Source organism: Sander vitreus, chromosome 22 (genome assembly GCF_031162955.1).
Source record: "Sander vitreus isolate 19-12246 chromosome 22, sanVit1, whole genome shotgun sequence".
NCBI lineage: Eukaryota > Metazoa > Chordata > Actinopteri > Perciformes > Percidae > Sander > Sander vitreus.
The window spans coordinates 20,677,027-20,704,795 of NC_135876.1; the positions used below are offsets into that span (position 1 = coordinate 20,677,027).

At 40.6% G+C, this 27,769-nt stretch overlaps 1 protein-coding gene across 1 annotated transcript; it reads left to right on the forward strand.

Annotated features, from left to right (window-relative positions):
* The first annotated feature begins 1,923 nt into the window (after nt 1-1,923).
* Nucleotides 1,924-27,475, forward strand: map3k15 (mitogen-activated protein kinase kinase kinase 15). Its single transcript, XM_078280878.1, has 29 exons — nt 1,924-2,310; nt 5,014-5,153; nt 5,402-5,425; nt 6,807-7,000; nt 7,424-7,592; nt 7,689-7,795; nt 8,716-8,886; nt 8,981-9,093; nt 9,518-9,677; nt 10,228-10,378; nt 10,476-10,583; nt 11,092-11,141; nt 11,537-11,632; nt 11,778-11,865; nt 11,959-12,092; nt 12,369-12,496; nt 12,825-12,955; nt 14,077-14,182; nt 15,892-16,049; nt 16,776-16,959; nt 17,664-17,841; nt 18,551-18,725; nt 20,184-20,369; nt 21,203-21,308; nt 21,454-21,694; nt 24,126-24,238; nt 24,335-24,441; nt 24,550-24,626; nt 25,301-27,475. Exons 1-29 carry the CDS (start codon nt 2,004-2,006, stop codon nt 25,392-25,394), a joined length of 3,996 nt encoding a protein of 1,331 aa, XP_078137004.1. The 5' UTR covers nt 1,924-2,003; the 3' UTR covers nt 25,395-27,475.
* Nucleotides 27,476-27,769: the final 294 nt, after the last annotated feature.

Consider the following 27,769-nt stretch of genomic DNA (forward strand, 5'->3'; position numbering starts at 1 on the left):
TTCTGTTAAACATTCTAAATCTCAAGCCCAAATCAAGAAAACCCCGATGACATCACAATGACATCATCAAGGTTATTGTTTTTCAACTTTTAAAAAGCTCCCTCCAGGGCATCAGAAGATATACAACAGTTTCCACTGACCGGGTAGTGCTTCTTGTGACTAAGAAACTGAATGTCAAAATCGTATTATAATGGATTTATAGTAAAAATGTATCAAATGACAATGTGAATTAAGGAGTAATGATGAACCTGCAGCGAATCATCAGCTGAATCTGCAGCTCCCCTCGGCTTTAAAGAGCTGTATTTTGAGTTTCAGCTCATTGTTTAGCTTTCCGACCTACAACTTTACTGTTTTGGTTCACTCTCACCCAATAAAACTCTTAAAAACCCCACTGTACACTACTGTATCTGCACCAAACAGCAGACAGACACAGCTTAGAGACTAGCTGGTCGACGGCAGTGGTGGCCTAAAGGTTAAACTAAAAGAAGCAAGCTTATGACCAGGAGGTCGTCGGTTCAATCCCCACACTGACAGGATAAAATGGGGAAAGTGAAAGTGTCCCTCCCTCATTACCACCACTGAGGCCTTTAACCCCAACTGCCCCAGTGGAGCTGCTCAGTGGCCAGCAGATCAGACTGTGGTTGTACTGGGCAGCTTCCAGGTATGAATGTGTAACTGTGTGAATGTGATCAGGGCGTTCCTGCAAAAGAGAGGCTGCCTCTCAGTGAACCTTCCCTGAATAAATAAAGGTTAACAAGGTAGTGGTATATTTACCTTGAGGTAAACCTTAAGGTATATTTACCTTGGAAGTTTGTAGAGACGATAAACAGCTCAAAGAGAGTGAATATATGACTTACATTCATCAGGTGGACACAAACAATAAATATGACTCCAAATGAATGATGAACAGCAGTTGCAATAGCTGTAAAGAACAAAAACCACATTGCTTTATACAAGCCGGATCAGCTGGATTTGGTCTCCCTTTGTTGATGGATACCCCATCTAATAAGTTTGCTGCATTTGAACTACATGCTGTGAGCTGCTGTTATTGTACGTACAGTCCATTTACTTGCAAAATATCACAAAGAGCAGTTCACCCTTATCTATATTAACTTAAAAGGTAATTAGGTAGTTTAGAATTTGAGTGCCTAATTACTGTAAATATTCTATGTTCCTCTAGGAAGCATAAACAACTTTCCAGAAGTATGCAGAAACGTCATATGGCACTGACCCCATCATGGGAACACTTGTGCCCCCTCCGTCAGAGTGTGATATATTCGCCGCTGGCTGTCAGTACAGAATCCGGTATTACCACGTGCCACCGGTGCAAATCTGATCCAGATTGTATGAAGGGCATGGTTTCCCATATTCTTCTGGGAAAGACTGCGCAAAACAATAACAGCCTACACTTGATCAACAACAATAAATAACTCATAAGGAAAAACTCCTACTGTGCTGATTTTATCCGCAGGGTTAACTTAAGGGAGAATATCTTGGCTGCTGTCCCACGGGTAGAGGAGGGGACCAAAGGGACAACGTTTTATATTTAGACAACCGGAGAGACGGCGATAATATTTCATACTGTGGACAGAGCGGTCCTGATTGTATCCTGCAGTATAAACACGCTCCCCCATGGTCGATTTCAAACTGGACTAAAAAGCCAAAGGAGTAGCCCATAATTTAACTTCTGGATGCATTTTTTGTCTCTCCCCCTCTCTCCACATTTCCTCCTCTCTCTCCTTCGCGGATCTAGTCGGATCCAGTCTGGGTGAAGCGGACTTCTTGGTGCGAGATAATCGGCAGATGATGTGAGTTAATAAGGCGAGATGCGGGGTTGACAAACTCAGACGCGCTCCTCTCCAGCGACGACAGGTGCGCAACAAGTGAGCGTGAGGAGAACGAGACTGGGGGAGACAGACAGAATAAAGGAAGTAACGGGAGGGAGAGGCGGAAAGTAAACGGAGAAGGAAGGAGATAAAGCAGAACCACTTCTGGTTCTCGCTATGGATACGGTGCAGAGCGCACAGGTCACCGACATGGGAGGAGAGCACTCCTCCGCCGGGGTGTGCTTGGTGGAGCGGGAGCGGGGCGAGGTGTCCAGCCCATGTCCACCGGCCAAGCAACGCTCCCTGCGGGTGGTGTACGTCCTGAACGACGGGCTGAAGTCGGTGATGGCCAGCAGCCCGGAGTCCGGAGCGCTGCAGTGTCTGCAGAGAGCCTGCGACTCGGAGAGCGCGCTGCTCACCACTGTTACCTTCGGACGGCTGGACTTTGGAGAAACATCAGTTCTGGACAGTTTCTACGATGCAGGTGTGTGTTAGTGAAACAGCATGGAGTTGGTCATTTGCAGGTCAAAGCATAGGCTAAGAATAGTCGAGGTTAAAGATTGGGTCATTTGTTTAAAAAAATTAAAAAAAGTTGTGTGCGCATTAGAAGTTGCACAAAATGTGTTTAACTGCATGTTGAAATAGTCACTGAAATCAAGTTCTGTTGACACAACGGATATGAATTAAGTGTGATTGAGACATTTTTTTATTTTTTTTTCCTTGTGTAAACTTTCTTGCCAGACTTAAAACACACACACACACACACACACACACACATGATACCTTTCTGTATTGCAACCTATTTTGACCAGTACATCACCAAAGTCCGTCTGGGAATGTTACTTCAATCCTTAACATGTATATGTGCAGGAATTCTATTTTGTGATTAATATCATAGTATTTTGATAATATATAGGCCTATAACTCATTTCACACACCACCATCTTTCACCATTCTAGCGTGTATTAGACTGAATATTGTTGTTTAATTATGGTGTGTTTGAGTGTCAATTTCAGCGCTATTTTAAAAGTGAGAAATGTTTACCTTTATTTATTCAGGGGAGAAAGAGTGACAGTGTGGTGGAGAGGATTGTGTGGGAGTGTTTTATTTTAAAGGAATCTTCAGTTCCTCATTGGATCACAGCCTTTGCTGGAAACCTGAAGAGCTCTATGTGAACTTTATCCAATTCCAACATTTAAGCAGTTTTGGACTTGAATTTACAAGTAGCATTGTAATGAAGTCATGGCATGTTTATGAACAATTTACATCCGTTAGTGTTATTAGATTTGTACACTACACATGAGGGTACAGATGTGTTTTTTGGAGAGTATATATTGTGGGTGACGGTGTGGCCAAAATAAATGTTTATCGAAAACATTAGAAGCCACAGCATTGTGAAACACACGTGTAATTAATAGCATTAATGAAGGCTCAGCACCATTAAAGTGTCCCAGAAAAAAACAGCACAATGTAAGGTTGGCTCTGGTTAAGACAGTGTTTTTCCTGCCCATGTCTGAGAGTCTGCTGTGAGGGACGGCTTTGTATACACAGTACAGTACAACATGATGTTAACCTAACATCTGACAGTTGGATTGCTGATATCAAGTGCATGCTAGTGTTGTGGCTCAATGACAATCTTGGTTTGTCAGTGCACCACTATGGTCCAGAATCAAATATCTGAGCAACTAGATGGATTGCATTGGGATTTTTCACAGACATTCATGGTGCCCAGAGGATGAATTGTAATAACTTCATCAGGTCAAAATCAATGACCAAATATCTGCACAACTAAATCACAATCATCAGCCTTAGCTGTAATTTGTGTTTAGTGCTAATTAGCAATGTTAGCATGCTAACATGCTAAACTAAGATGCTAAACATCAGCATGTTAGCTGTCATTGTGAGCAGGGTGAGATTTGTGAAAAATGACCCATGACCTCTTGACTTCATTAAAAGATGGAATGTTATTCCAGGAACCATTTAGGTTTTTTAACACAACAAAAAGACAATTCAAAGCTCCTTTGCAAGCTTGCAAAATGTGTTATTGATGGTTTGTAATCCTACTGCCTGGAGTAGTTTGGAAGACCGTTTTTCTCTATTGCCTTGTACGTGGAAAAAAGAGAGGGGTGAATGTAGAATTCTTCCCTGGAGCTGGTAGTTCTTATGATCTGCAGACTCCAACGGAGAGAAACAACACTCAGCATAGATGCCTCAAGCATGCCAAAGTAGGCTATATGAGTCTGTATTAAGAAAATAAAAATTAAAGAGTGTGCAGACATGAAGAACTACAATTTATTACTCGGCAGCTTTCATCTAGAGGCAATACTTACCTACAATTTACAACCAAGTATTGTAATAATACTTGTTGTAATTCAGCTGATTGAAAAGGCAGTGCTAATAAAGAATAATGCAATGTCTGGGGGGGGCTTTTAAAAAAAAAAAAAAAGCAAGCATTTTAGAAGTAATTCACCAGAGGCAGGGATATGTAGACCAGAAAGGGGGAAATCCCACCCTGATTGTGAGTTTGTTGGCATGCTAATGTTAGCATTTAGTTCAAAAGCACCACTGTGCAGAAGTACTGCCAAAGCATGGCTGTAGACTTTCTAATTTAGCATATTTTGCTAAAATCAAAATATTCTTTATTAGCACTGCCTTTTCAATCAGCTGCATTTCATTCATGCACACTGTAAGTACAGTTGGTTATTATTACAATACTTGGTTGTAAATTGTAGGTAAGTATTGCCTCTAGATGAAAGCTGCCGAGTAATAAATTGTAGTTCTTCATGTCTGCACACTCTTCAATTTTTGTTTTCTTAATACAGACTCATATAGCCTACTTTGGCATGCTTGAAGCATCTATGCTGAGTGTTGTTTCTCTCCGTTGGAGTCTGCAGATCATAAGGACTACCAGCTCCAGGGAAGAATTTTACATCCACCCCTCTTTTTTTTCTCTTCCAAACTACTCGAGGCAGTAGGATTAGAAACCATCAATAACACATTTTGCAGGCTTGCAAAGGAGCTTTGAATTGTCTTTTTGTTGTGTTAAAAAACCTAAATGGTTCCTGGAATAACATTCCATCTTTTAATGAAGTCAAGAGGTCATGGGTCAGCCACCCCCCTCCCCGCCACCTTTAGGTGCAACCTAGTGGTTGTTGACACCTTTGCCGTCTATTTTCTCTCGTTCCAGACATTGCGGTTGTGGACATGAGTGATGTGTTTCGGCAGCCCTCCTTGTTTTACCATCTGGGTGTGAGGGAGAGCTTCGACATGGCCAACAACGTCATCCTGTACCACGACACTGACCCGGACACGGCTCAGTCACTGAAGGTACTCCTGTCGGTGTGTTTAGAGTTTGTGGATGCCATTCCTTGGCAGCTCCTTAGAACAAAGTGATCCACTATGTTATTTACAGTACAGTGTGTGTGTGTGTGTGTGTGTGTGTGTGTGTGTGTGTGTGTGTGTGTGTGTGTGTGTGCAGTGCACTGTGCTGTCAGGGGAAAACAGCTGTTTGAAGTAGTAACGTAGCAGTACAACTCAACAGTACAAAATAATAAATGTGTGTTATCTCCTTACAGGACATGGTGGTACAGAAAAACACAGTAAGTTTTTGTGTATGTGTGTTTGTGTTTCAGAGTGATTTACTGTCTCGTTCTATTTGTGGAATAACATTTGTGACAAGTGCCTGTCGTCGATTTCATCTACAGTCTCTCTCTCTCTCTCTCTCTCTCTCTCTCACACACACACACACACACACACACACACACACACACACACACACACACACACACACACATTCATCTTAGTAACTTAAAAGTAATTTTAAGTATTTACTTAAGTATTTAAGTATTGGGTGTCTCTGTGTGTGTCTGTCTGTGTGTGTTCGTGTGTGCGTGCGTGTGTGCGTGTGTGTGTGTGTGTGTGTGTGTGTGTGTGTGGAGAAGGCCACTCGTCCTCCAGCATTAGGTTTTCCCTGGGTTCAGTTGCCACCAGAGTACAGAGGCTCTGGATTGCGCAATAAAGTAGGTACAATGCTACACCATAGGCATGCTGGGAGATTTTCTCACAGGCTAATAATAACAACAGGCATGGAGGAGAACCTTAAAAACACTGACCTCCCTGATACTGTGTGAATAACAAATGAAATGCCCTAACAACAGTTTGTATTTGGCACATCGATTATTGTATCACAACTTTGGCTGCTCTGTGTAATAAGTCACTGTGGAAATAGAATTTGAAAACAGCCACTATCTCTTCTTGGATGAGATGATACAATTTGTGATTCTGGATGTCAAGTTCACATATCATACATTTAAAATGGACTGCTCATCCTCTACTCCAAATATATGCTGAATTTTGGTTCGTTTTCGGGCGCAGCCGGTACCAAAAAAAGCTCTAAAACCCACTGTACACCACATTACATAAGATCCAGTGGCCATTTTCTTATTATTCATGTCATTGGCAGATTATATTTTGATGGTGTTTTATTTGCTAATGCTTTTAAAATTAATTTTAAAAATAGTTTCTGTCGCCCCCCATGAGAACAACAACACTGTCTTTGCATCCACATAGCAAGCCTTCAGTGATCGGGCACCACCCCCACCCCTCCTCCACACAGTTGCTTGTTATTTAGTTTTTATTTTGTATTTATTTTGTACTTATACTTCTCAATCTATAGCCTGCTTATCTCTGTCTTGTGCTGGTGCAATACCTGAATCTACCCTCAATGGGGATCAATAAAGGATATTCTTATCTTATGATGCTTCAGTGATGTACTGATCCTGTGCACGTACATATCCTCCTCACTAATCAATCTATAATCCCCAATGTCTCCATCCCTTCCTGGACTTCTTCTACACCTGGGATCAGCATCCGGCATGTGTGTGTTTATCTGACATAGCTGTATTTACCTCTGGTACTCACACTCAAATCTGAATGCTCTTTTTTCCTTTGAGAAAAAATGTTTCCCTTTTCTCCTTCCAGGCATCCAGTGGTAACTACTACTTCATCCCCTACATAGTGACTCCTAACCATGAGTACATGTGCTGTGAGAGTGACGCCCAGCGCAGGGCCAGTGAGTACATGCAGCCCAGCTGGGACAACTTGCTGGGGCCGCTCTGCGTTCCATTGACTGACCGCTTCACCAGCCTGCTGAAGGACATCCACGTCACATCCAGGTGAGACACATTTTAAAAATGATCATACACAAGTTATCTTATCTTATTAAACTCACGTGTAGGTGGATAGATGGTATAACCTCAACATGCAGACACTTGACTCTCTCTTGACTAAATGGACCCACAAATGTATGATTCAAAGAGCACATTGTTTTTATTTTTTCCAAAAATATCTGTGGATTTATTTTGATGAGTGAAAACCAGATAAAACATCAATAATACAAAATTATATTGAAAAAAAAAATTCTTTGGAACAGGGGTTGTATTTAAAACCACCTACTATACTAGCAGTGCGTACTGATTTGGCCAAAACATGCAGTATGCAAACCAAAGCAAAATCTGCAGTATGCCAAAAACAACCAGACTAATTACCCAATTTTCTCTCATCTCATTGTCTCTCCTTATACTGTCTTTCTTCTGCAGTGCTTCTTTTAAGGACACCCTGCTAAATGACATTAGGAAGGCCAGAGAGAAGTACCAGGGAGAGGAGCTGGCCAAGGAGCTTTCCCGCATCAAACTCCGAATCGACAACACAGAAGTCCTCACTCAGGACATTGTCATGAACCTACTGTTTTCTTACAGAGACATACAGGTACATACACACACATTGAAGAAACAGTGCTAAACACATACATGCATCATATTAAACTGAAAGGCAAGAAATAATTTCCACTTATCTGACCACTAGGACTACGATGCCATGGTGAAGCTGGTAGAGACTCTGGAGATGCTGCCGACTTGTGATCTGGCCACGCAGCCCATGATCCAGTTCCACTACGCCTTCGCCCTCAACAGGTAGGCCTACACAGAAGCTGGATTTAAAAACAGGCCTAGAGAAAAATCCATGCATAGTTTGCCAAAGGAAGCTTTTACTGCCAAACATTTTGTAATGCAAAAGTCATAATTCCTCTTTTTAATTTTTTATCAATAACATTTTTGTTTTTACTTGTAGTTTGCAAGGCTTTGGATAGGTGGAGAAACCTGATATCCTGATTTCACAGATAACATGAAATGACCACAACCTCTAAACGCAGAATTACAACGTGCTGGCACATCATGTTAAAAAATTACGTGCCTGCACCACGCAAACAATTTAGGTTTAGGCAACAAAACTACTTTGTTAGGTTTAGGCAACAAAACCTGGTTAGGTTTAGGAAAAGATTGTGGTTTGGGTTGAAATAATTATGTTTGTTATGTAACTCAAGTTACTTACATAAGTTAAAATACGTTAACGTTGGCTTTTGGTTTCACACGGGACACAAACAGCGTTCACCTAGGTGAAAGTCCTGTTTGTTTGACCCATCCCTCCTCCCTACAGACATTTAAAGTTTAAGCTAACTGGGGAGGTCACAGCTAGCACTTTGCTAAAGCTTAGCTAAATCTATTGACTTGTTTTTTTCCTAGCTGTTACTTTAATTGACAGCTGTATACCCATTTTGATCAACTTGGTAAATCAGTTTAATATTCCACATAATTAAATAAGGCAGTAGCTAAATCCAGTTATCCATTGTTGTTGGAAAAAAAAGGGCTAACATTCAACTCTGGCTAACGGCAAATCAATTAGCAGTAACTGCTATTTCAGCTTTGGACTCGAGTGGAATTCATGTAATTTTGGTGCTGTCTAGCTATCTTTAAATCACATAATTGATGGTTGTATTAATGTATTAAATTGTGGATTTTATTTTACGTTAATTTATACATCTGTTTGTGTGCAGGAGGAACAGTCCTGGTGACAGGGAGCAGGCTCTCAGAGTGATGCTGCAAGTATTGCAGTCGTGCGAACATCCAGCGCCGGACATGTTCTGCCTCTGTGGACGGATATACAAGGACATCTTCCTGGACTCAGACTGCAAAGATACCAAAAATAGGGTCAACGCTATACAGTGGTATGAACAAACACACTCGTTTATGCAGTCTAATGCTGAGAATCCTTAATTTTCTACAATATACAACCCTAATTATTGATTATTGTTTGTGCAGGTACAGAAAGGGTTTTGAGCTGCAGCCAACTCTCTACTCTGGTATCAACCTGGCTGTCCTACTCATAGTTTCTGGCCAACAGTTTGAGAGCTCCATTGAACTGAGAAAAATAGGTGAGAGGAACCTGAACCTAACACCCCCACCCTTTCATTGATTTATCAAGCCAGCACACAACGCATTAATCAAGCTGGAAGCACCCAAAAAGAACATTTTTAAATGTGTCAATTGCATTCAATGGGCCATTGTTTACTACATCCACTGTGTCTGTGCCAAGCTAAATAGTTAACTGATACAGTAACTGCAAACTTAGCAGCTAGCATCCAAAATAAATGTGAACAAAACAAGCTAGCTAGGCTATAAAGCCTGCTGCATTTAAGTATGCTAATGTACATGCTAAAATGAAGAATGCAGAGATTGCTAGAAAACAATTGTGTATGTTGTCCTTTTGCTGTCTTAAGCTCAATTGTATGCGGTAAAAAAAAAAGAATAAATAATATATTATATAAATATTTCACACTTATAATCTGATGTCTTCAGGTGTGAGGTTGAACAGTCTGCTGGGCCGCAAAGGTTCCCTGGAGAAAATGAACAACTACTGGGACGTAGGACAGTTCTTCACCGTTAGCATGCTAGCTAACGACATCCCTAAAGCTACTCAGGCTGCTGAGAAGCTCTTCAAACTCAAGCCGCCTCTCTGGTAAAGACATTCATAAAAAAGTTTATTCTATGTTGTCAGTACTGTTATGGTGCATTATCACTACATGTTTGTTATCAGTAAAAGAAAAGTATTCCAGAAGAACTGTTTGCGGTCTGAAAAAAAGTACTTTTTATGTTCTAAGCTAATCTACAGAATAATGACTGTCAAGGAAATAGATGCAGATAATCAACGAAATACATGTCATTATCAAAATAGTTGTGCCTTAGCGAGTGTTATATTCTGTATTTTCAAATACCAGTGAACATGTTGACTACAGGAGGACTAAAAGGAGTCTCTGATAATAGCTGTCCAAACAAAAATCCACAATTTGTGTGATTTCTTTTTGAATACAAAAGTGGTTCCCAATTCCTTTCAGTGACTATAAGCACAACATAAAAATCCAAATAATTACCAACAATTTGAGGAAATTGAGTGTATTTACAGGGGAATAGAGATGCTCCTGGAAATGTTGCTGGTCCCTTTATTATTTTGTTCCATTAAACATGCATATTATTTTCCAGTGATTTATTTCATGTGTATTTTCTTCCAGGTATTTGCGGTCGGTGGTGCAAAACCTGCAGCTGATCCAGAGGTTTAAGAAGCAGACGGTGGAACATTCTCCCCAGCGGGAGAGGCTCAACTTCTGGATGGACATCATCGTCGAGGCCACGCAGGGCACCACCAATCGACTGCGGTTTCCAGTACAAACACACATATGCAAACACTCAAATATATTTGATCTGATATTCAGAGACTCATGCTAACATGTCCGTCAATTTTTTTCTCTTTTTGTTACAGGTGTTGATTCTGGAGCCAACTAAGGTTTACCAGCCGTCCTATGTGTCCATTAACAATGAGGCTGAAGAGAAGAACGTCTCTATTTGGCATGTTTCTCCTCCTGAAATGGTAAGAACAGCACCATAACCAAATGACCCTCCTACTCTTTACCACAGCATTTCATTGCATTGCACCATTGACAATTAACTGTCGCTACCACCTGAGAGGAAGCGCAGAACCTTAAACATCCACTGAAGTGACAAAAAAAACATCAGATCTGTGTGGAGCAATAAGGAGACTATAAGAGACTAATTACATCATCACATTGTGTCCTTTTCTTTTCAAATGGTTTAATAGCACCTGACTGGAGAATTAGCGCAATAAACTATCTATCTTGATGAATCAACATCCTAATATTTGCTTAACAGTAGTGGGTGGAAATGCGCATTAACTCGCATTTTCAATTGCAACATTTTTTTTCGAAGTTTGGTGAAATTTGCTCTACATTTGGATGGAAACCTGGCTTCTCGTATCAAGAAGGAACATCACACGCGCTATCTCCTTCTGTTCCTTATCCATTTGTAAAATGTTATTTGTTTATTTGGAAAATAAAAAACCTCATGCACTTTCATTTCAGAAAGGGATCCATGAGTGGAACTTCACTGCAATGTCCATCAAAGGCATTAGGTATGAATAAATTAAGCTGGATGTGAATAAAATGCAAAAGTTCCCAAACTGAGCGGTACGTTGGACACGATGCAGCTTAAACACAACATTGTCACTTTTTATTTGGGTTTATTATTATAAGAGGTACGAAGTTAATTTCTGCTCACAAACAAAACTGAACTAACGTTTTTATGTTTACGCATAAAAACATGTTACTCAGATGAGCTACAGTTTGCTGCAATTCAAAACAAATTCTGGCATGACCAAAGTTTTGCTTGTACCTTAAAACTAATGGACTGTCTAAAATAAGTTTTTGTAATCGTGACGATTACAAAATTACGAAGATGTAATATTACAGAGAAAGACAAGAAATAAATAATCTAAGCTTTCATCTACTCTAACTCTTATGTCTGCAGCATCAGTAAGTTTGATGAGCGGTGCTGCTTCCTCTACGTCCATGATAACTCAGATGACTTCCAGATCTACTTCTCCACTGAGGAGCAGTGCGGTCGGTGAGGACACACACCTCTAGATGTGTCTGTGTAGGTGTGTGTGTTTGTCTGCGTTTGTGTTCGTACAGTACGTATGTGCGATGGTACTGCAACATGACCTGATGGCCAAGAGTTGGAAATAATAATGTTGTAACGTCGTGTTAAGGTTCTGTTCCATGGTGAAAGAGATGATATCTGACGGTACGGGGAACGCTGTGGAGCTGGAGGGGGAAGGAGACGGAGATACACTGGAGGTCATCAATACAGACATTATTTTACGGTAAATATCTTTGTTTATAACTCCAGTTTATGATTACTGAATGTGTGTGTTTCTGTGTGTGTTACAGTATGAGTATGACACCAATGAGACAGGTGACAGGGTGGTGTTGGGGCGGGGCACCTATGGAGTGGTGTACGCCGGGAGAGACGTCAGCAACCAGGTCCGAATTGCCATCAAAGAGATCCCTGAGAGAGACAGCAGGTAGGTGTGGTTGTGTAGAAATATGATGACCTATAGTGACCCCTGGATCAAAACCTACCACGTTCAACATTAAAAAAAACAATTTTTTTTTTCATTTTGTTTTATTGTCACAGCGTTGTGTTTTTGGTTTGTAAATGTTAATATCTTGCGTGTTAATGAAAGTCTTATTTTGACAACACCCGGTTATTTGTTCTAGTTATGCATTATAAGCAAACTTTATCTGGATAAATAAAGGGGGGAAAAAGTATTTTGTCTTTTTCTCTCGGTGTGAATTAGGTACTCCCAGCCCCTTCATGAAGAGATTGCCCTTCACAAGTACCTGAAGCACAGGAACATTGTTCAGTACTTGGGCTCGGTTTCCGAGAACGGATACATCAAGATCTTCATGGAACAAGTGCCTGGAGGTGCGTTTGTACAAGAGAGAGAGATGGTAAAACAATTACACAGTTACGTGAACTTGTTTGGAAAACCGTCAATCCTTAGAAACTCGTTATCGACAGAAAATGCATTGATAGAACACCGAGAACAAATCAAAAATACTGTCTACTTTCTGCTTTACTGATAATTTTATCCTGTGCAGGTAGGCAGATATTCTTGATTCATGATGGACAAATTGTCTACTTCAGAGATCGATGCTTGTGACCTCTCGGTTACTGAGCGGTCTCTCTAACTGCTTGGTCATCTTCCCATTTCATGATAGGTTTTGGACACTCCTTCTGTTCCTTTCTCCAGGAAGCCTGTCTGTGCTGCTGCGGTCTAAATGGGGTCCGCTGAAGGAGGCGACTATAATCTTCTACACCAGACAGATCCTCGAGGGGCTCCGATACCTGCACGAGAACCAGATCGTCCACCGAGATATAAAGGTACAAGGCAGCACGTCGAAGGAGCCCTTTGTACAACACAGTCTGTGGTTCGATCAAGTGTAACATCACTGACTACGTTTACACAGTATTCAGTTTTTTGCCTTTATTACAAACAGACAATATTCCTGATAAGCTGTTTACATGGCTATTAAAAATGAATATTCCACTAATATTCCTGTTTACATGCAGCTGTGCAAAATAGGATATTTTTCATCAGTGGCAGACTTGTTGGACCGGGCGAACACAGCCCCCCTCTTTCATTCCTTCAACCACTATCTTGAAAAGGTTGCCGTTGTGATATTGGCGCAAATCAAAAAACCTGTCGATATCCAAGTCTTTCATAATGTTTAAAAAAATAGTCGTGTTTCTCCATCCGACCAGAAATGTGGGCTTTTCTTTTGGGCATGCATCTCTGCCCCTGCCTTGCAAACTGTTGGCTAGTTGGTATGTGTGTGTACAACAACCATAGCAACACACATAGCTGACCGTAAGCTGTAAACAGGCTGTAAAACTGTCTTCATAAACAACCCATGTGTTTCCATATATTATATTACTTTTTGCATTTGTACTCTGTTGATCTAATTTTGTGTGTAAAAAAATTAGTTTTGGGCTTTTTTTTAAAAAAAAATCATTTTGTTAATATTTTTTCAGTTTCTTTCAATTGTTTTTCTTTCTATTTCAATTGGATAATGCAAACTATGCATTGGAGAGTGCCCAGATTAAGCCCCTCTAAGGCTTTTTTGCATCTCTCCATCACATCTTTTATTGATTATGTGTATATGAATCTGTATTATGTGTAAACCAATAAAATACAAAATACAACTGTCGCAAACTGGGGTAAAAACTCCAATGCAGATGCATATTCCAAATGTGCAGTATACATATCCAAAGACTGCTTCTAAAACTCAAATAATACCAGCATATCCCACATGTCAGAAAATGCTACATTCAGAAGAAGACCTAATTCGGATAGCCACAAGGAATACGCTGTCTACATGACCTGTATGAAATTCAGAATATTATCATATTTGGAATAATAGTGGAATGTTAGTGTGCATGCAAACTTACTCACTGTGGTGTGGGGGTGATTTAATAGTAAACTGCTGCTGTTTCTCCATTAGGGTGATAATGTGTTGGTGAACACCTACAGTGGTGTCTTGAAGATCTCAGACTTTGGTACCTCGAAAAGGTTGGCAGGAGTCAACCCCTGCACCGAGACATTCACCGGTAATATCTTGTACACAAAAACATACATATTTTTAACTGGCATGTCTGCAAATCCCTAGGTTCCATTTTTAAATTAAAGTTAAAAAGTTTTTTATTTGTCATATGCACAACGATGGCAATGAAGTTCTTTGTCCTCATCCGTCCAACAATGCTTACAATACTGTATGTCTAAAAAGAAAATTACACATTACACAAGTACACATTACATAAACATAAAATAGTGCAGAAGTTAAAATATAGTATTAAAATAGAATATAAACTAGAAGGGCACTCGGAGAGTGCAGACCTCCACCACAGCCAAAAGCCCTAATGCTAAAATGCTAAAATCTACTCATTTTTTTTAACATAAAAGTATTTTCAATCAACTAAATCATCAAAAAATAACACTGTATACCACCAGATAAAGCTTTGTCTAATACACAAAAACAAAGTACTATTACTAGTAATGTCTTAGAGAGAAAGAAACAAGATATCACAAGACAGTAATTCAGTCTGGACTGCATAAATGGAGTCAGAGAAATGTTGCAGTCTACGAGTGTAAATATCAACTGACCCTCAAAATGTCAAGAGCCACTATAGAAACACTCAGACACACGAGCGTGGACGACCGTGCGTGTGAATGCGTACAAACATACACATTCATTGACCATCTGGCCTTCTCCAGCAGCCAGCGAGGTGTGTAATTAGATTAGCTAATCAAGCAGAGGCAGAAGGGTGTTTACCTTTCATTAGCAGGTGTGTGTATGTGTGTGTGTGTGTGTGTGTGTGTGTGTGTGTGTGTGTGTGTGTGTGTGTGTGTGTGTGTGTCCTTATCTGTTTCTCCTCTGACTCCATGTTTTTTTTATAGCTCTCTCTGTCTCTCACAGCATTTAGAGCAGACTAGAAATGCCAAATCTGCTCAGAATGACTGACTGCAGACAAAATATTCAAGGATAGAATGACATATAATTAACAAATTATTTCTCTCAGTTTTTGGGACTAAAATAACTCAAATCTCATGTCTTTATTTATTAAGATTAGCTATGTGTTTAAATGCCAACCATGTGCACAGATTTGTTATTTTTGGAATAAGATCCTGCTTGTGTCCAGCAAAATGTTTTCAATAGCTCAGCTTCAGTTTGTGAGTCACTAATGCTATATTACTTGATTGCCTCTTCTTACAGCTGGAACACACCGCACGCGTAAGTGTCGCGTAGCGTAAATACATGCCTGATTGTGTGCCTGGCCATTCATACCGGTCACGGCTCGCTCGCTCTCTCTCTCTCTCTCTCTCTCTCTCTCTCTCTCTCTCTCTCTCTCTCTCTCTAGAAAGAGACAGGATGAGTGAGGAAACTGTGGTTATTGAAGCCTATATGTGGCTGTGTGTGTGGTGTGTGGTGTGTGGTGTGTGTGTGTGTGTGTGTGTGTGTGTGTGTGTGTGTGTGTCTCTTTCTCTCTGTCTGTCTGTCCGTCGGTCTCTCTCTCCGTGTGCCTGATCGCGTGTCTCGCTGTGAGAAGTCAAGACAATCAACATCACCATAAACATGGCTGTTTTATTTTGAAATGTGTTTATTTTGGTAAAATATCCGGCTGCTCTGTGGTCTTCCTGTATGTGATTACCTGCCTGGCTTGACACATACGCTATCGTGCAAGAAATAGAGGAGACGCCGAAACTATTATCTATGAAAAAATAATTGTTCCAGGTCATCATCTGCATCTCTGTCTTGCAGGTACTCTGCAGTACATGGCTCCGGAAATCATTGATAAGGGCCCTCGAGGGTATGGGGCCCCGGCTGACATCTGGTCCCTGGGATGCACCATTATAGAAATGGCCACTGGAAAACCTCCCTTTCATGAACTGGGAGAACCACAAGCGGCCATGTTTAAGGTAGGTATTGACTCTGTGTACATGTATTTGCCTCTACATGAGGGTTTGTCATAGACTGTATAATATTAATGGACAAAGCATCCGGTTCGGCGAAGTGCTACAAATGCGGAAGTGCCTTAAACCTGCATTCTATCTTAATTCCAGCAGGGGGCGACACGTGCGGTTGCAAAAGGAGTTTGGTTTCTGTAAAAGTCAATGAGAAAGTGACCCACTTCTCACTTGATTTATTACCTCAGTCAACATTTTCATAATAAGTTTATGGTCTCAATCGCTAGTTTTAAGTCTTCTGCAACACAGAATGATGTTCATTTTTTTAATCATGGTCTCGTTGATTTTAAAATCGGCGATAAAGCAGGGGGTGTTTTAGGGCGTGGCTATGATGTGATTGCCAGTGAAAGTGCGTAACGTAACATAGAGTGTAAGCAGCTCCTCCCTCACTCTTCCCTCTCGTCTAAAATCGTCACATCCGCAACCAGGATGGCTGCGTCCGTAACGGCAAACTCGACAACTCATAGCAGATCTCCACAAACCAATGGGTGACGTCACACATGCTCTGTCCATTAATATTATACAGTCTATGGGGTTTTTTAAATGTTGAATAAAGACATAGATATATTTATTATTAAAGCTGTAAGTCTTTTGTTAGGAACACCTACTCTCTCGGCGAGTCCTTAAACAAATTTCCAGGTCATGATTCTTTTGTGTAACTGTGGTTTTACGTTACAGGTGGGCATGTTTAAGATCCACCCAGAGATCCCTGAGTCCTTGTCTTTGGAGGCCAAGTCATTCATCTTGCGCTGCTTTGAGCCAGACCCTCACAAGAGAGCCATCACCTCGGACCTCCTCAAAGACACTTTTGTCAAACACAACGCCAAGGGCAAGAAGAGCAAGATCGCCTTCAAACCATCAGGTAAACACATACACACATGTACAAAAATAAAGCACAGGGAGCATGCTATTCCAGTGTTGACAGGCACTGTGTATCCAGTACTAATAAGTACCTAAAGTCTCTCAGATAAACCATTTTTATGGGATGTTCCTAGAGATGTAAAAATTACATTTTTTTTAAAGATGATTTTTTTGGGGCATTTTAGGCCTTTATTTCTATAGGACAGCTTAGACTTGAAAGGGGAGCGAGAGGGGGAATGACATGGAGTAAACCTCTATATATGGGCGCCCGCTCTACCAGGTGAGCTACCCCAGCACCTCTATGGCTCAATAACTTAATCCCCAGAGGAGAAACTAATTTGTGCGCCCCTTGTCCCTTATTTGCACAATAGTAAAAAAAAAATCCAAGAAAATTGAAACCAACTGAATGTGATCTGAGATTCCTGATGAAGTAATTTGATGGACCAATGAGACGACTAGTCCTGATAAAAACTGGGGGTGAAAGTGAGTTGGCCCAGTCAGAAACTAAAATTACCATTGACAGCAGCAGAGAAGGTTACAGATTTTAAAGTTTGACAGCAACAACATGATTGGATAATAGAGGTCATGGCAAAATCTGATTGGTTCAAAGGAAAAGTGTGATTGACTTGGATGTTATGTAGAAAAAAAACCTCTCAAGACTTACATAGATTCCTTCCATTCTTTTCTAAACTGTGTTTTGTGCAGACTACATACACAGCGTTTCGCTGCCGGTGCAGTTGCAGTTCGAGGCCACCGGGAGCAGCAGCAGTGAGCACGGCTCCGTGAGCCCAGACTGCGACTCCAAACACGATGTTTTCTTCCAGAAGAAGAAAAGCTCTGGCTCCGAGAACCTGCTCAAACCCACCAACTCCAACTATTTGAGGTGTGTATGTGTGTTTGTGTGCAGGTTAGCTGGGTCAAGTTTATAGATTTGACAGGCTTTTGAGATCCAAAATTCAGAGATGGGGCTCATATGTCTTAGATAGCTTGCATTTGCTTTGTCTCAGATCCTACTGCTTTGCAGAATTTGCATCAATAATTATCTTTACTGGCTCCAGCACAGATGTTAACTTAGCAAATTCCACAGTCATGCTTATTCTGAATGCGAAAATATATTACATACAATATTAAAACCTACTGCAAATCTTGCTGGGATCATGTGAGAAGATGTGAATGAGTGTGTGTGTGTGTGTGTGTGTGTGTGATATTTGGTGGCAGGTGGCTTTATTGTGCCCAGTGTGCTCCACTGCTTTTTACAACACGGATATAATGAGGTCTAATCAGTTTACAAGCTTCAGCTGGCGGCTGTGCACACATGCACAATCTCACGCACATCTGCTCGTGCACAGACACGTGTGTGTGCGTGCATACGTGCACAACCTGCCGCGCTGACTCATGCTGCCTCTGCACTTTCCTGGGCACACATAGTAGCCAGGAGAGACTTGTATCTGTAAATAAAGTGGACGCTGCGTCACGCTGTTGTAAATCAGTTGTGTGCTTTCATGTGTTATTTTATATTGCAGTGAGATCACTTTGTGTGTGTGTGTGTGTGTGTGTGTGTGTGTGTGTGTGTGTGTGTGTGTGTGTTGCAGTGTTCCAGATGAGGGTTCAGTGTCGGAGGACCGCAGTGTCCCCCCATCCCCTGAGGACAGGGATGGCGGTCTGTTCCTGCTGAAGAAGGACAGCGAGAGACGGGCCATTCTGTTCAAGGTCCTCAATGACGACCAGGCAAAAGTAATCTCCAACCTCAAGGAGAATTACATCCAGGTGAGTGTGTGACAAAGATTCACTGCGTCTTTATCCACGCCATGAGTCATATTCATAGAATAAATACATTAACAAACTAAATGAATCAAGTGGTAAACTGATCTGTAAAAAGTCATCTTCTGATGTGATATGAAGGAGTAAAAGCAACACCAATGTTTTACCACAATTGTGTCTGTTTCAACACACCAAATTGGAATTATTCGAGAGATGTTATAATCTGGAACATTGAAACAGTCAGACAAGGCCTTTTTTTGATGAATGGTTAAAGTTAATGACAGACATTATCTCTTTTGAATCCCTAATTGCAAGGCCAATCATTTCCAAGATAAGATTTATGAAGTCTGGTCTTATTTTTTAACATAACAGAATGAAGATATTCCTACTTTTTTTTTAATAGAAAATGTGCAACTTTATTTATATTTACATTTTATTTATACTTTGCTTTGTTTTGTATTACGTTGTTTATCGATTGGCAAACTAAATAGCAATCTTGAATTACAAAAAAATGAAAGTAAATAGTATATACAAATTGATATATAAAAAGTGCTAATTATTAACATTTTAGTGCACTTCTCCATTTAGCTCAGTATTAGGAATGTTTAAGACACTCTGATCTGCTAAGCATAGAGTACAGTTTGGAAACCCAAATAATAGACAGTTAAAAGCATCTCACAAGAGCAAATCTCCCCCCAAAAATGAGAATAAATAAATCAGGTTTATGTAAGTACATATGCAGTTTCTGTAGGGTCCCATTAACTAAGGCAGTGATTCTCATCATTTATTTTCATTATGTTTTCATCCATAAGTAACACAATGACAGATTGTATGACTATTTTGCTCATGGGTTTCATTCACTTTCTATAATAAAAACCATCTAAAAGCAAAAATTCTATCAGGCAGGGGACCCTGGGACAAAGTCTGTGGTCTAATTTGTGTCAGTTTAAGGGTCCTTGATGTGAAAAAGTTTAAGAACCACTGAACTAAGGCATCAATTCAGCATTTAGAGTTTTCTAACCCATTAGTGCACTCCAACTGCACTATTGAGTGTAAAAAAAAAAAATCCAATCACATTTAGCATTATCACATTAGCATGTGAGAAAAGGAGCCTGCATTCTCTCATACTACCACTGGGTGGCACACAAGTCAGATGTTCCTACAAAAGTCCTGCAAATAAGGGCTTGATGACAAATTCACAATTTAAGATGCTTCAAACTTGTATTATTAGTTGTACCTGAGAGTTAATATTTATGCTTCATGTGCAGTGTCTTTCTTGTAGTTACACTTTGTAAACCCATTCAGTTCCATACATCTTTATCACTACAGAGGGACAATAACGCTCACAGGCTCAGTAAGCTTAAATCCACGCTTGTCTAAATTCTATTGGATTTCTGTACGTAAATGTGTGTGTGTGTGTGTGTGTGTGTGTGTATGTATATGTATGTGTCTGTGTATGTATAGGGCAGTGAAGAGCTCCAGCTTTCCGTCGAACACATCAAGCAGATCATCTGCATCCTTCGAGACTTCATCCATTCCCCAGAGCGGCGTATCATGGCGGCCACCATCTCCAAACTCAAGCTGGACCTGGACTTCGACTCCACCTCCATTAACCAGATACAGCTGGTGCTCTTTGGATTCCAGGACTCGGTCAGCTCACACATGCACACACAGCTGGAAATGCAAGCTTATACAGAATATGCAAGCTGTTATATAAGGTTTTGGCCTTTTTAACTGGTGTTGGCACATTACACAACAGCAACACGGTGCAGCAATGGCACACTAGATGGCAGTGTGTTAAAAGACCCCATAAAAGATGTAGTGCAAAGAATTTGTTGTTATTGAACATAACTAATCAAGCAACATTTTCAGAACTGGTTGCCATGGTCACAGATGAGAAAAATGCACGGGAAAAGATCCTATACGACACATACAAACTATTATGAGCATATGTAATTAAAAACATTGTTGTTGTTTACTACACTACAGGACAAGAGATGTTGGTTGTTGTGTGTGTGCATTTCTTGATTCTTGGTGTACACATGACTGTGTACACCAAGAAATGAATCACTATTAAGTGTCAGTATGATGTTTAGCCAATAGAGAATCCTTATAACTTATCAAAAGTTTCTAAAAATGTGAAAATATTCAAAGATAGGACTTACTATGAAGTGAACCTAGCAAAAGATCCAACTTCATCCAAAATGATGCAGATGAAATTGTAGGAAAATTGTCCTACATTGTCCAAAAATCTTTTGTGAGGAACATTTTTTTTTTTTTTTAATCAGATTTAAGTTTAACAATAAATTCTGAACAAAAATGATAAATATCTTTTACCCACTATGTTTAAACTGTAAGTTACACATGAGTGCATCAATTTAAAATTACCTCTCATACAGTATGTGTAATGTTCAGGTCAGTAGTCAGAGAATGATCTTAGGTCTGAATGTCTGTCCTTGTTTGTTTGTGTGTGATGTTCTCAGGTGAACAAAGTCCTAAGGAACCATCACATTAAACCCCACTGGATGTTTGCTATGGATAACATCATCCGCCGAGCTGTGCAGGCTGCAATCACCATCCTCATACCAGGTCAGAAGCCTGGCCTTAGCTTTTACTGCCATCTAGTTGACACCTGCGTGACTTTATGTCCTTCAACTGCATGGTTGCAACTAAACAATAATAATGAATATTCATATAATGCTACAAGGAATTAGTTTACACATGTCTTTGACAGAGCTGCAGACCCACTTCGGCCCGGCGTCAGAATGTGAGGGAGCAGAGAAGGAAGACGAAGTGGATGAAGAGGAAGTAGAGTTTGGTCCTGTTTTAGCTCCTCAAGCTGACGACCCTGCGCCGACCGCTGACCCCACCCACTCTGCGGCCAGCACGCTAAACTCCACCCACTCCAAGGAGCATCAGCGTTTGCATCATCCACTGGGTGCGCAGCTGGGGCGGCTCAAACAGGAGACCAACCGGTACATGCCAAAACACCCACACACAGACGTAACGACACATTCAGTTAAAGATGTTATAACAAAACAATTGTCGTCTTATTCACAATTTAAGTGGAGGGAGTGCCATTCAAAGATTTCAACACCTGCTGCAGGCACATTGTTTGAGTGGGAGTCATGATGATGAAATTCTAATCGTATCCTTCTTGACCAAGGAAGTGGAAAAGATGAAGAGAATGTGCACATGCAAGCACACACGCACAACTTGCAAACACATTCACGCATGTCACATTCCTGCATGTCATGATTACAGTAGCTGTGGGGCTTTGTTTGTCACTAGATCCCACAGGGTAATGATGACAAGTATCAGCAGGAAAATGTACTTAAAGTATTAAAAGTAAAAGTACTCAATGCAGAAAAGCCCGTACATTTGCAGCACTCCGAATCAACTACCCTGCCAATCTCCTGCTTTTCTTTCTCTCTGCTAAAATATCTTCGAATATCCATCTGCTCATTGAATTGAAGGATACACCGGTACAATAGCATTAACAGGGAGCCTATGACATTTAGCTTTTAGTGACATTCTATGGGGACTGATATTGTTTTAGAATACTAAATATAATAATAAAAAAAAGAATAAATATATAGAGATAGGCTATATTATTGGCAATGAATAAAGAGCTGTGGATAGCTTGCTAGGTTAACTATTTCTTGTATTTCGCTCATTCACTCTAGCTAGACTATTGTTTTCCATAGCAAACCAAAATATCCCCTTTCCTTTACCTCAAGAAAACATAGCTAAAGGTAAGCAGGTCATTAAAAACAACTTACAATTTCACTCTGTATCACTCACTACGTGTAATCAATCTTCCTTTACCATTCATCTGCGTGTGTATCGATGTGTGTGTGTGTGTGTGTGTGTGTGTGCGTGCAGACCAAAGAGTAGCGACGAGACGAGATTAATCCTCTAGTTACTTGCAACTCTCCGGTCTGCAACTCTCTGAAAGCTGCCAGTTCACACCACTGCAACGAGACGGTGCATCATCTTGATAGCACAGTGACTTTTTGTACTTCTGTCTAACTTCCGACTTTTCGGCTATTTTGTAGCTGGATATATATCATTTGTTCCGTCTAAATATGAATGGGAATATGGTTAGTAATAATGAGATGCTTGATACAGTTGCAGAATCTTTGATTCTCTGCTTTGTTTTAATGCCGCTTTGCTCTCTTCAGTAGTAACTCTCTGCCTCGCTCGTCCACATACCGTTACCGTGCACGTGGGCGCTCGTTGCGCCTCGAACACTGCCATTTCAACCAGCTGACAGTTGTAAAATGGAATTAAAACAGACACACTACACACCGACACACAGATGAATGGTGAAGGACGATTGATTCACCGTAGTTAGTGATACAGAGTGCACTGTAAAGAAAAATCAAATTATTATTGTTGTTCTTATTATTATTTAGGTGGGCTTAGGAACATTTTAGGCTAGCTTCAGCACCCCTAAAATAGGCCTAACGACGTCCCTGGTCTTGGCTTACATTCACACACCTGTAGCTCATATGTGTCATGTCGTTTGCCATTAAAGTGTCTGTGTTTTGTTTAGTTTTTTTGAAATGGTGTCAGCCATGTATTATTAAACACGTTTGATTATGCTCAGGACTCAACAGCACCCTGGATCTTCCTTTCTTGTTTGTGGGTCTCTGCTTCAAAACTATATGCTGTTTGGCCATTGTTATTTTGTGTTTGCATACCTCATGGTTTCTAGCCTGTGTGAAACATTCTGTTTTTATTACCTGGTGCGCAACGCCAGGGGTAGCGCAGCGCCTAGTTGGGCGGCACCGCTCTCCCCATAGGAAATCAATGGAATGGCCAGCGCAGAGCGGTTTTGCCGCCTATTATGTGTAGGCGGCTTAAGTCCTATAGTTATCCATAACTGTATAATTGCTGCGTACGTTTCTATCTATTTGAATGCTTGTTAGACCATACAACTATTCATCTCGCCATCTATCCCAGCCCTCCGCGCTATATGCCTGTGAGATTTAATTCAATTCAATTGTATTTATAGTATCAAATCATAACAAGAGTTATCTCGAGACACTCTACAGATAGAGTAGGTCTAGACCACACTCTATAATTTACAGACCCAACAATTCCAGTAATTCCCCCAAGAGCAAGCATTTAGTGCGACAGTGGCGAGCAAAAACTCCCTTTTAGGGAGAAACCACAGGACCAGGACAGAACCAGGCTCTTGGTGGGCGGTTGTCTGCCGGTGCCGGTTGGGGGTGTGATGAACAGTGGCAATTATAGTCACAATAAAGATAATGGAACTATGACTAGAAATAGTAGTTGTTGTAGTAGTTCACAGGGCACTGCAGGGCGTAGCAGGGTGTAGCAGGACATAGCATGACGTAGCAGGGCGCTAACTATAACGGATGTCACTGTTGGCTGCAGGCTGTTGGAGGAGCTGCTGCAAAAGGAGAAAGAGTACCAGCAGGTCCTGAAGGCCACACTGCAGCAGAGAGCACACGACCTGGAGCTGGTCAGACTCAGACACAGACAACCAGGTAAACACACTGACTGATTGATTGATTGATTGATTGATTGATTATTCTTCTGTTTGTGTTTCTCTTCCTCTCTAACTCTCTGTTTTTGTTTTACAGACATTTCACCTCCCTCTATCTTTCACATCCCAGCAGATCACGAGCCGGACAAGAAGCTCACTGATTGGCTGAAAGAGCAGGGGGCAGACACTGACACCATAGATAAGGTTATCTAGGAGTATCTGTCGGCTTTTTGAACATCTGTGTATAAGCAGCACCACAGCACATTATGTTCAGTGTGGTTTTAGACTGATGGCTCATGTGTTTTCTTCTAGTTCGTGCTGGAGGAATACACACTGACCGACATTCTCAATGACATCACCAAAGATGACCTCCAGTGTCTACGTCTACGGTATCTACTCATATATGTGAATCCTGTCGCATCATATTTTGACAGAAAGAAACATAAAATCAAGCTACTTCTAATTGCGAATGACAGATGTTATCAAAAAAGGAGTAGCACTCAAATGCAATTCTGTGTGTACAGAATCTATAGATAGATAGATAGTTTTTATTGTTAGACTTAAGGTCCATTTAAAAAAAATGTACAACACAATTAAAAGGACAGATACAAAAGGACAGTCACAAATTAAAGTTGTAGGTTTTAAGATGCATTGTGTTTGGTCTCATGGATTTTGAGGCACAATCTTCTCAAGTCTACAAGGCTTAACAGCCATCTTACTGCAAATGCAGGCGCTTAAGGCATCTGTCATGCTTTTATTGTAGCACACCTTGCAGATTTTTAGCACGGCAAGTTCCACATGTGTTTTTAGTCCGTTAATCAAAAGACTTTACTGTCTGATGATAACTGAGTATTCGGGATTCAGCCTGATTGCCTTTTTCACGAACCTAATGAAGTCTTTTAGTAAAAAAAAAACAATGAAATAAAATAATCAAGAAAAAGAATAAAATGAAATATGAAATAAAGGTAAATAATCAGCTTTCAAGAGTAGCGGAATTAGGTCTTCCTCTCTGAAAGATGAATTTTGACGCGCATCATACATCAATCTATCTTCTTCCCATCAGGGGCGGAGTCATCTGCCGCATCTGGCGGGCCATCCAGCGGCACCGAGAGCGAGAGAGGCTGAGGGGTGACAAACGCTCGAAAGAGGATGCATGATGGGATTCATGGACTACAACTCTGGAGGACTCTGTTTGCCAGAAAACACGCACACATCTGCACACTGCCAGCCTTGCATGGCGCTCCTTTCTATCTCTCTCCACGGTGCCTTTTCATGTTGTAGTCTGTGTGTCGTACAGTACTGAATCTTTGTTTGACTGTACATCTTCACAGTGTCAGACTTGACCAGACCAAATGTGTAATTAAATGTGTATTTGTGCCACAATGTGCTTGAAAATCTTAAGACAAAAATGCATCCCAGCAAACCGGCGGTCAATTTGTGTGGACGGAATGGGCTGCACTTTTTTTTTTTGATCGGCCCATAATGAGAAGAGAGATCACATCATTGGCCCACTTGTGTGTCCTTCATATGAAAACTGACCATTCACATCCTTGGTCTTTGACTGACCAGCCCACAGAGAAGAGAGAGATCACATGATTGGCCCACTGGTTTGTCTCTCATCTGAACACTGGCCAATCACAACACACTATGGCCCACTTCCATCCTACCATAGGGAGGGAGCACATTTAAGTCCCGCCCACACCGGCGGCGAAAATAACTCCATCAAGTGCCGGTTGACAGTAGCTACCTAAAAACACAAGATTTAAGCATGTCAAATGATTATTTTAGCACCCTTTGTCTACCAGAGAGGACAAGTTAGCAGTTAGTAAGCTTATGTTAGTTATGTGTTAGAAAGCCAAGGCACTTGCAAATATAATACTATAGCTTTCTGATTTATCCACATTCCACAATAACACAAGTTGTTAAACATTAGCTAGCTACTGTGTACAAAATGCAGCTTTAGCTTAATTTACAGACTTGTCACTTGTTTACTATACAAGATATCTTGATGACACCCATGCTCTACCCTCAAACTTTAGCCATCTTGTCATCAGGAGCCAGGCAGCCTTTTTGACTCAGTGAGTACACTATCATACTCGCTTACTTACCACTCAGCTAAGTGAGAGTATTAGGGGCTGGTATGCGGGGTTCAAAATTAACTTTTTGTCCACCAGCCAAATGGCTAGTAAATGTTATAATTTTACTTTTTTTTTGGGTGGGTGAGTCAAGCTAATCTACCAGCCACTTGGGGTTCAACATTAGCACCATTTACCTGCCAAATCAAATGCTGGTAAATGGTGCTATTGTTGAACCTTGCTTGTATGTACATGTGTTGAAGGGGAGTGCAAGGACTGTTGGTGTCTGGGTGACTGTTGGTGTCTGGGTCTCAAAAGTCCAGGGCTGATTTCTTTACCCCAGTACAGCAGCCCTGGTAGGTGGTATCAAAACTTCCATAAAAACCTTGCATCTGTTCAGTGGTGTTCAATGAAAGTCTCAATATATGAACATCATTTTGACAAAATGTGGTTGCATTGCTTCCATCTTACCCCTCACACATGACCCTGTTTAACTTGTATGTGCATTGCTTTCCTTGTCTTGTTTCTCCATCAGTCTGAACTGCTCTATCCTTCCTCATACTGAGCATACAGATGAACAGCAGAATGTTGATTATGCTGCAGGAGTGGATTGACAAGTTTCTGTAAACTTTTTGATAGCAAATCATCCAAGCACAGACACTGCTCTCTGTAAAGAAGCAAAGTCTATCTCCGACTCTCTATCTGTAATGTAACATACTTATTCATATAAAAAAGACTTTTATTCTAATCTATCTAGCAGCCCCTTGTTTTTTAGCCAAATTTTAGATTCATTGTAAAACAAGAAAAAGGCCTTAAACCGTTGTAGTTTCAGGTCGAGTATTTTCATAATTTACAGGATAATTATTCCAAAAATGTATAAAACGATGGAATACACAAGCTTATGCACATACTATCTATTTTTCCACCGGTGACAGGAATCTGTTAGAAGTAAAACTACAAAATAATGTACACCTCATAACTGCCAACACATCACTACCTTTACATTTGCACACTAATTAAGATTTTCTTTATATTCTTAATGAACTAACTATTATTTTCTCCTCTCTGTGTTCCTGTATTTAAATGTTTTTTTTTAATTCCAACTGTTATAAGTGCTTGTCTGTTTCATTGATTGCTTTAAAACTGCAATAAACCTGGAAATAATGAAATTGTTGCCCACTTTGTCAATTTAGACCTAAATAGATACTTTTGCCATTTGTCGTTTTCATTTTTTGGCCTTTAAAAAAAACCTCTTTAGGATAATGCAGAGGCCTTTAATTGTCTCACAGACATAATGAAGAGACAAAGTAAGTGGTAGGCCTACCTATTCGTTGACCTTTTACCTGCTTGGAACATGTTTGCCTCCTACCTGCTAATCATTTTCTCTCAACTCTTTGGAATTGTTGTGCCTCATTTCATCTGGCTGTCTGCCAGGTGTTCAAACTATCAGGCTGTAT

Excerpts from the sequence above, each read along its gene's own strand:
- map3k15 (XM_078280878.1), top strand. The coding sequence starts at position 2,004 with ATGGATACGGTGCAGAGCGCACAGGTCACCGACATGGGAGGAGAGCAC. Across the intron at positions 11,866-11,958 it reads GAGACGGAGATACACTGGAG|TATGAGTATGACACCAATGA; the intron begins GTCATCAATACA and ends TGTGTGTTACAG. Across the intron at positions 24,239-24,334 it reads ACTCAGACACAGACAACCAG|ACATTTCACCTCCCTCTATC; the intron begins GTAAACACACTG and ends TTTGTTTTACAG.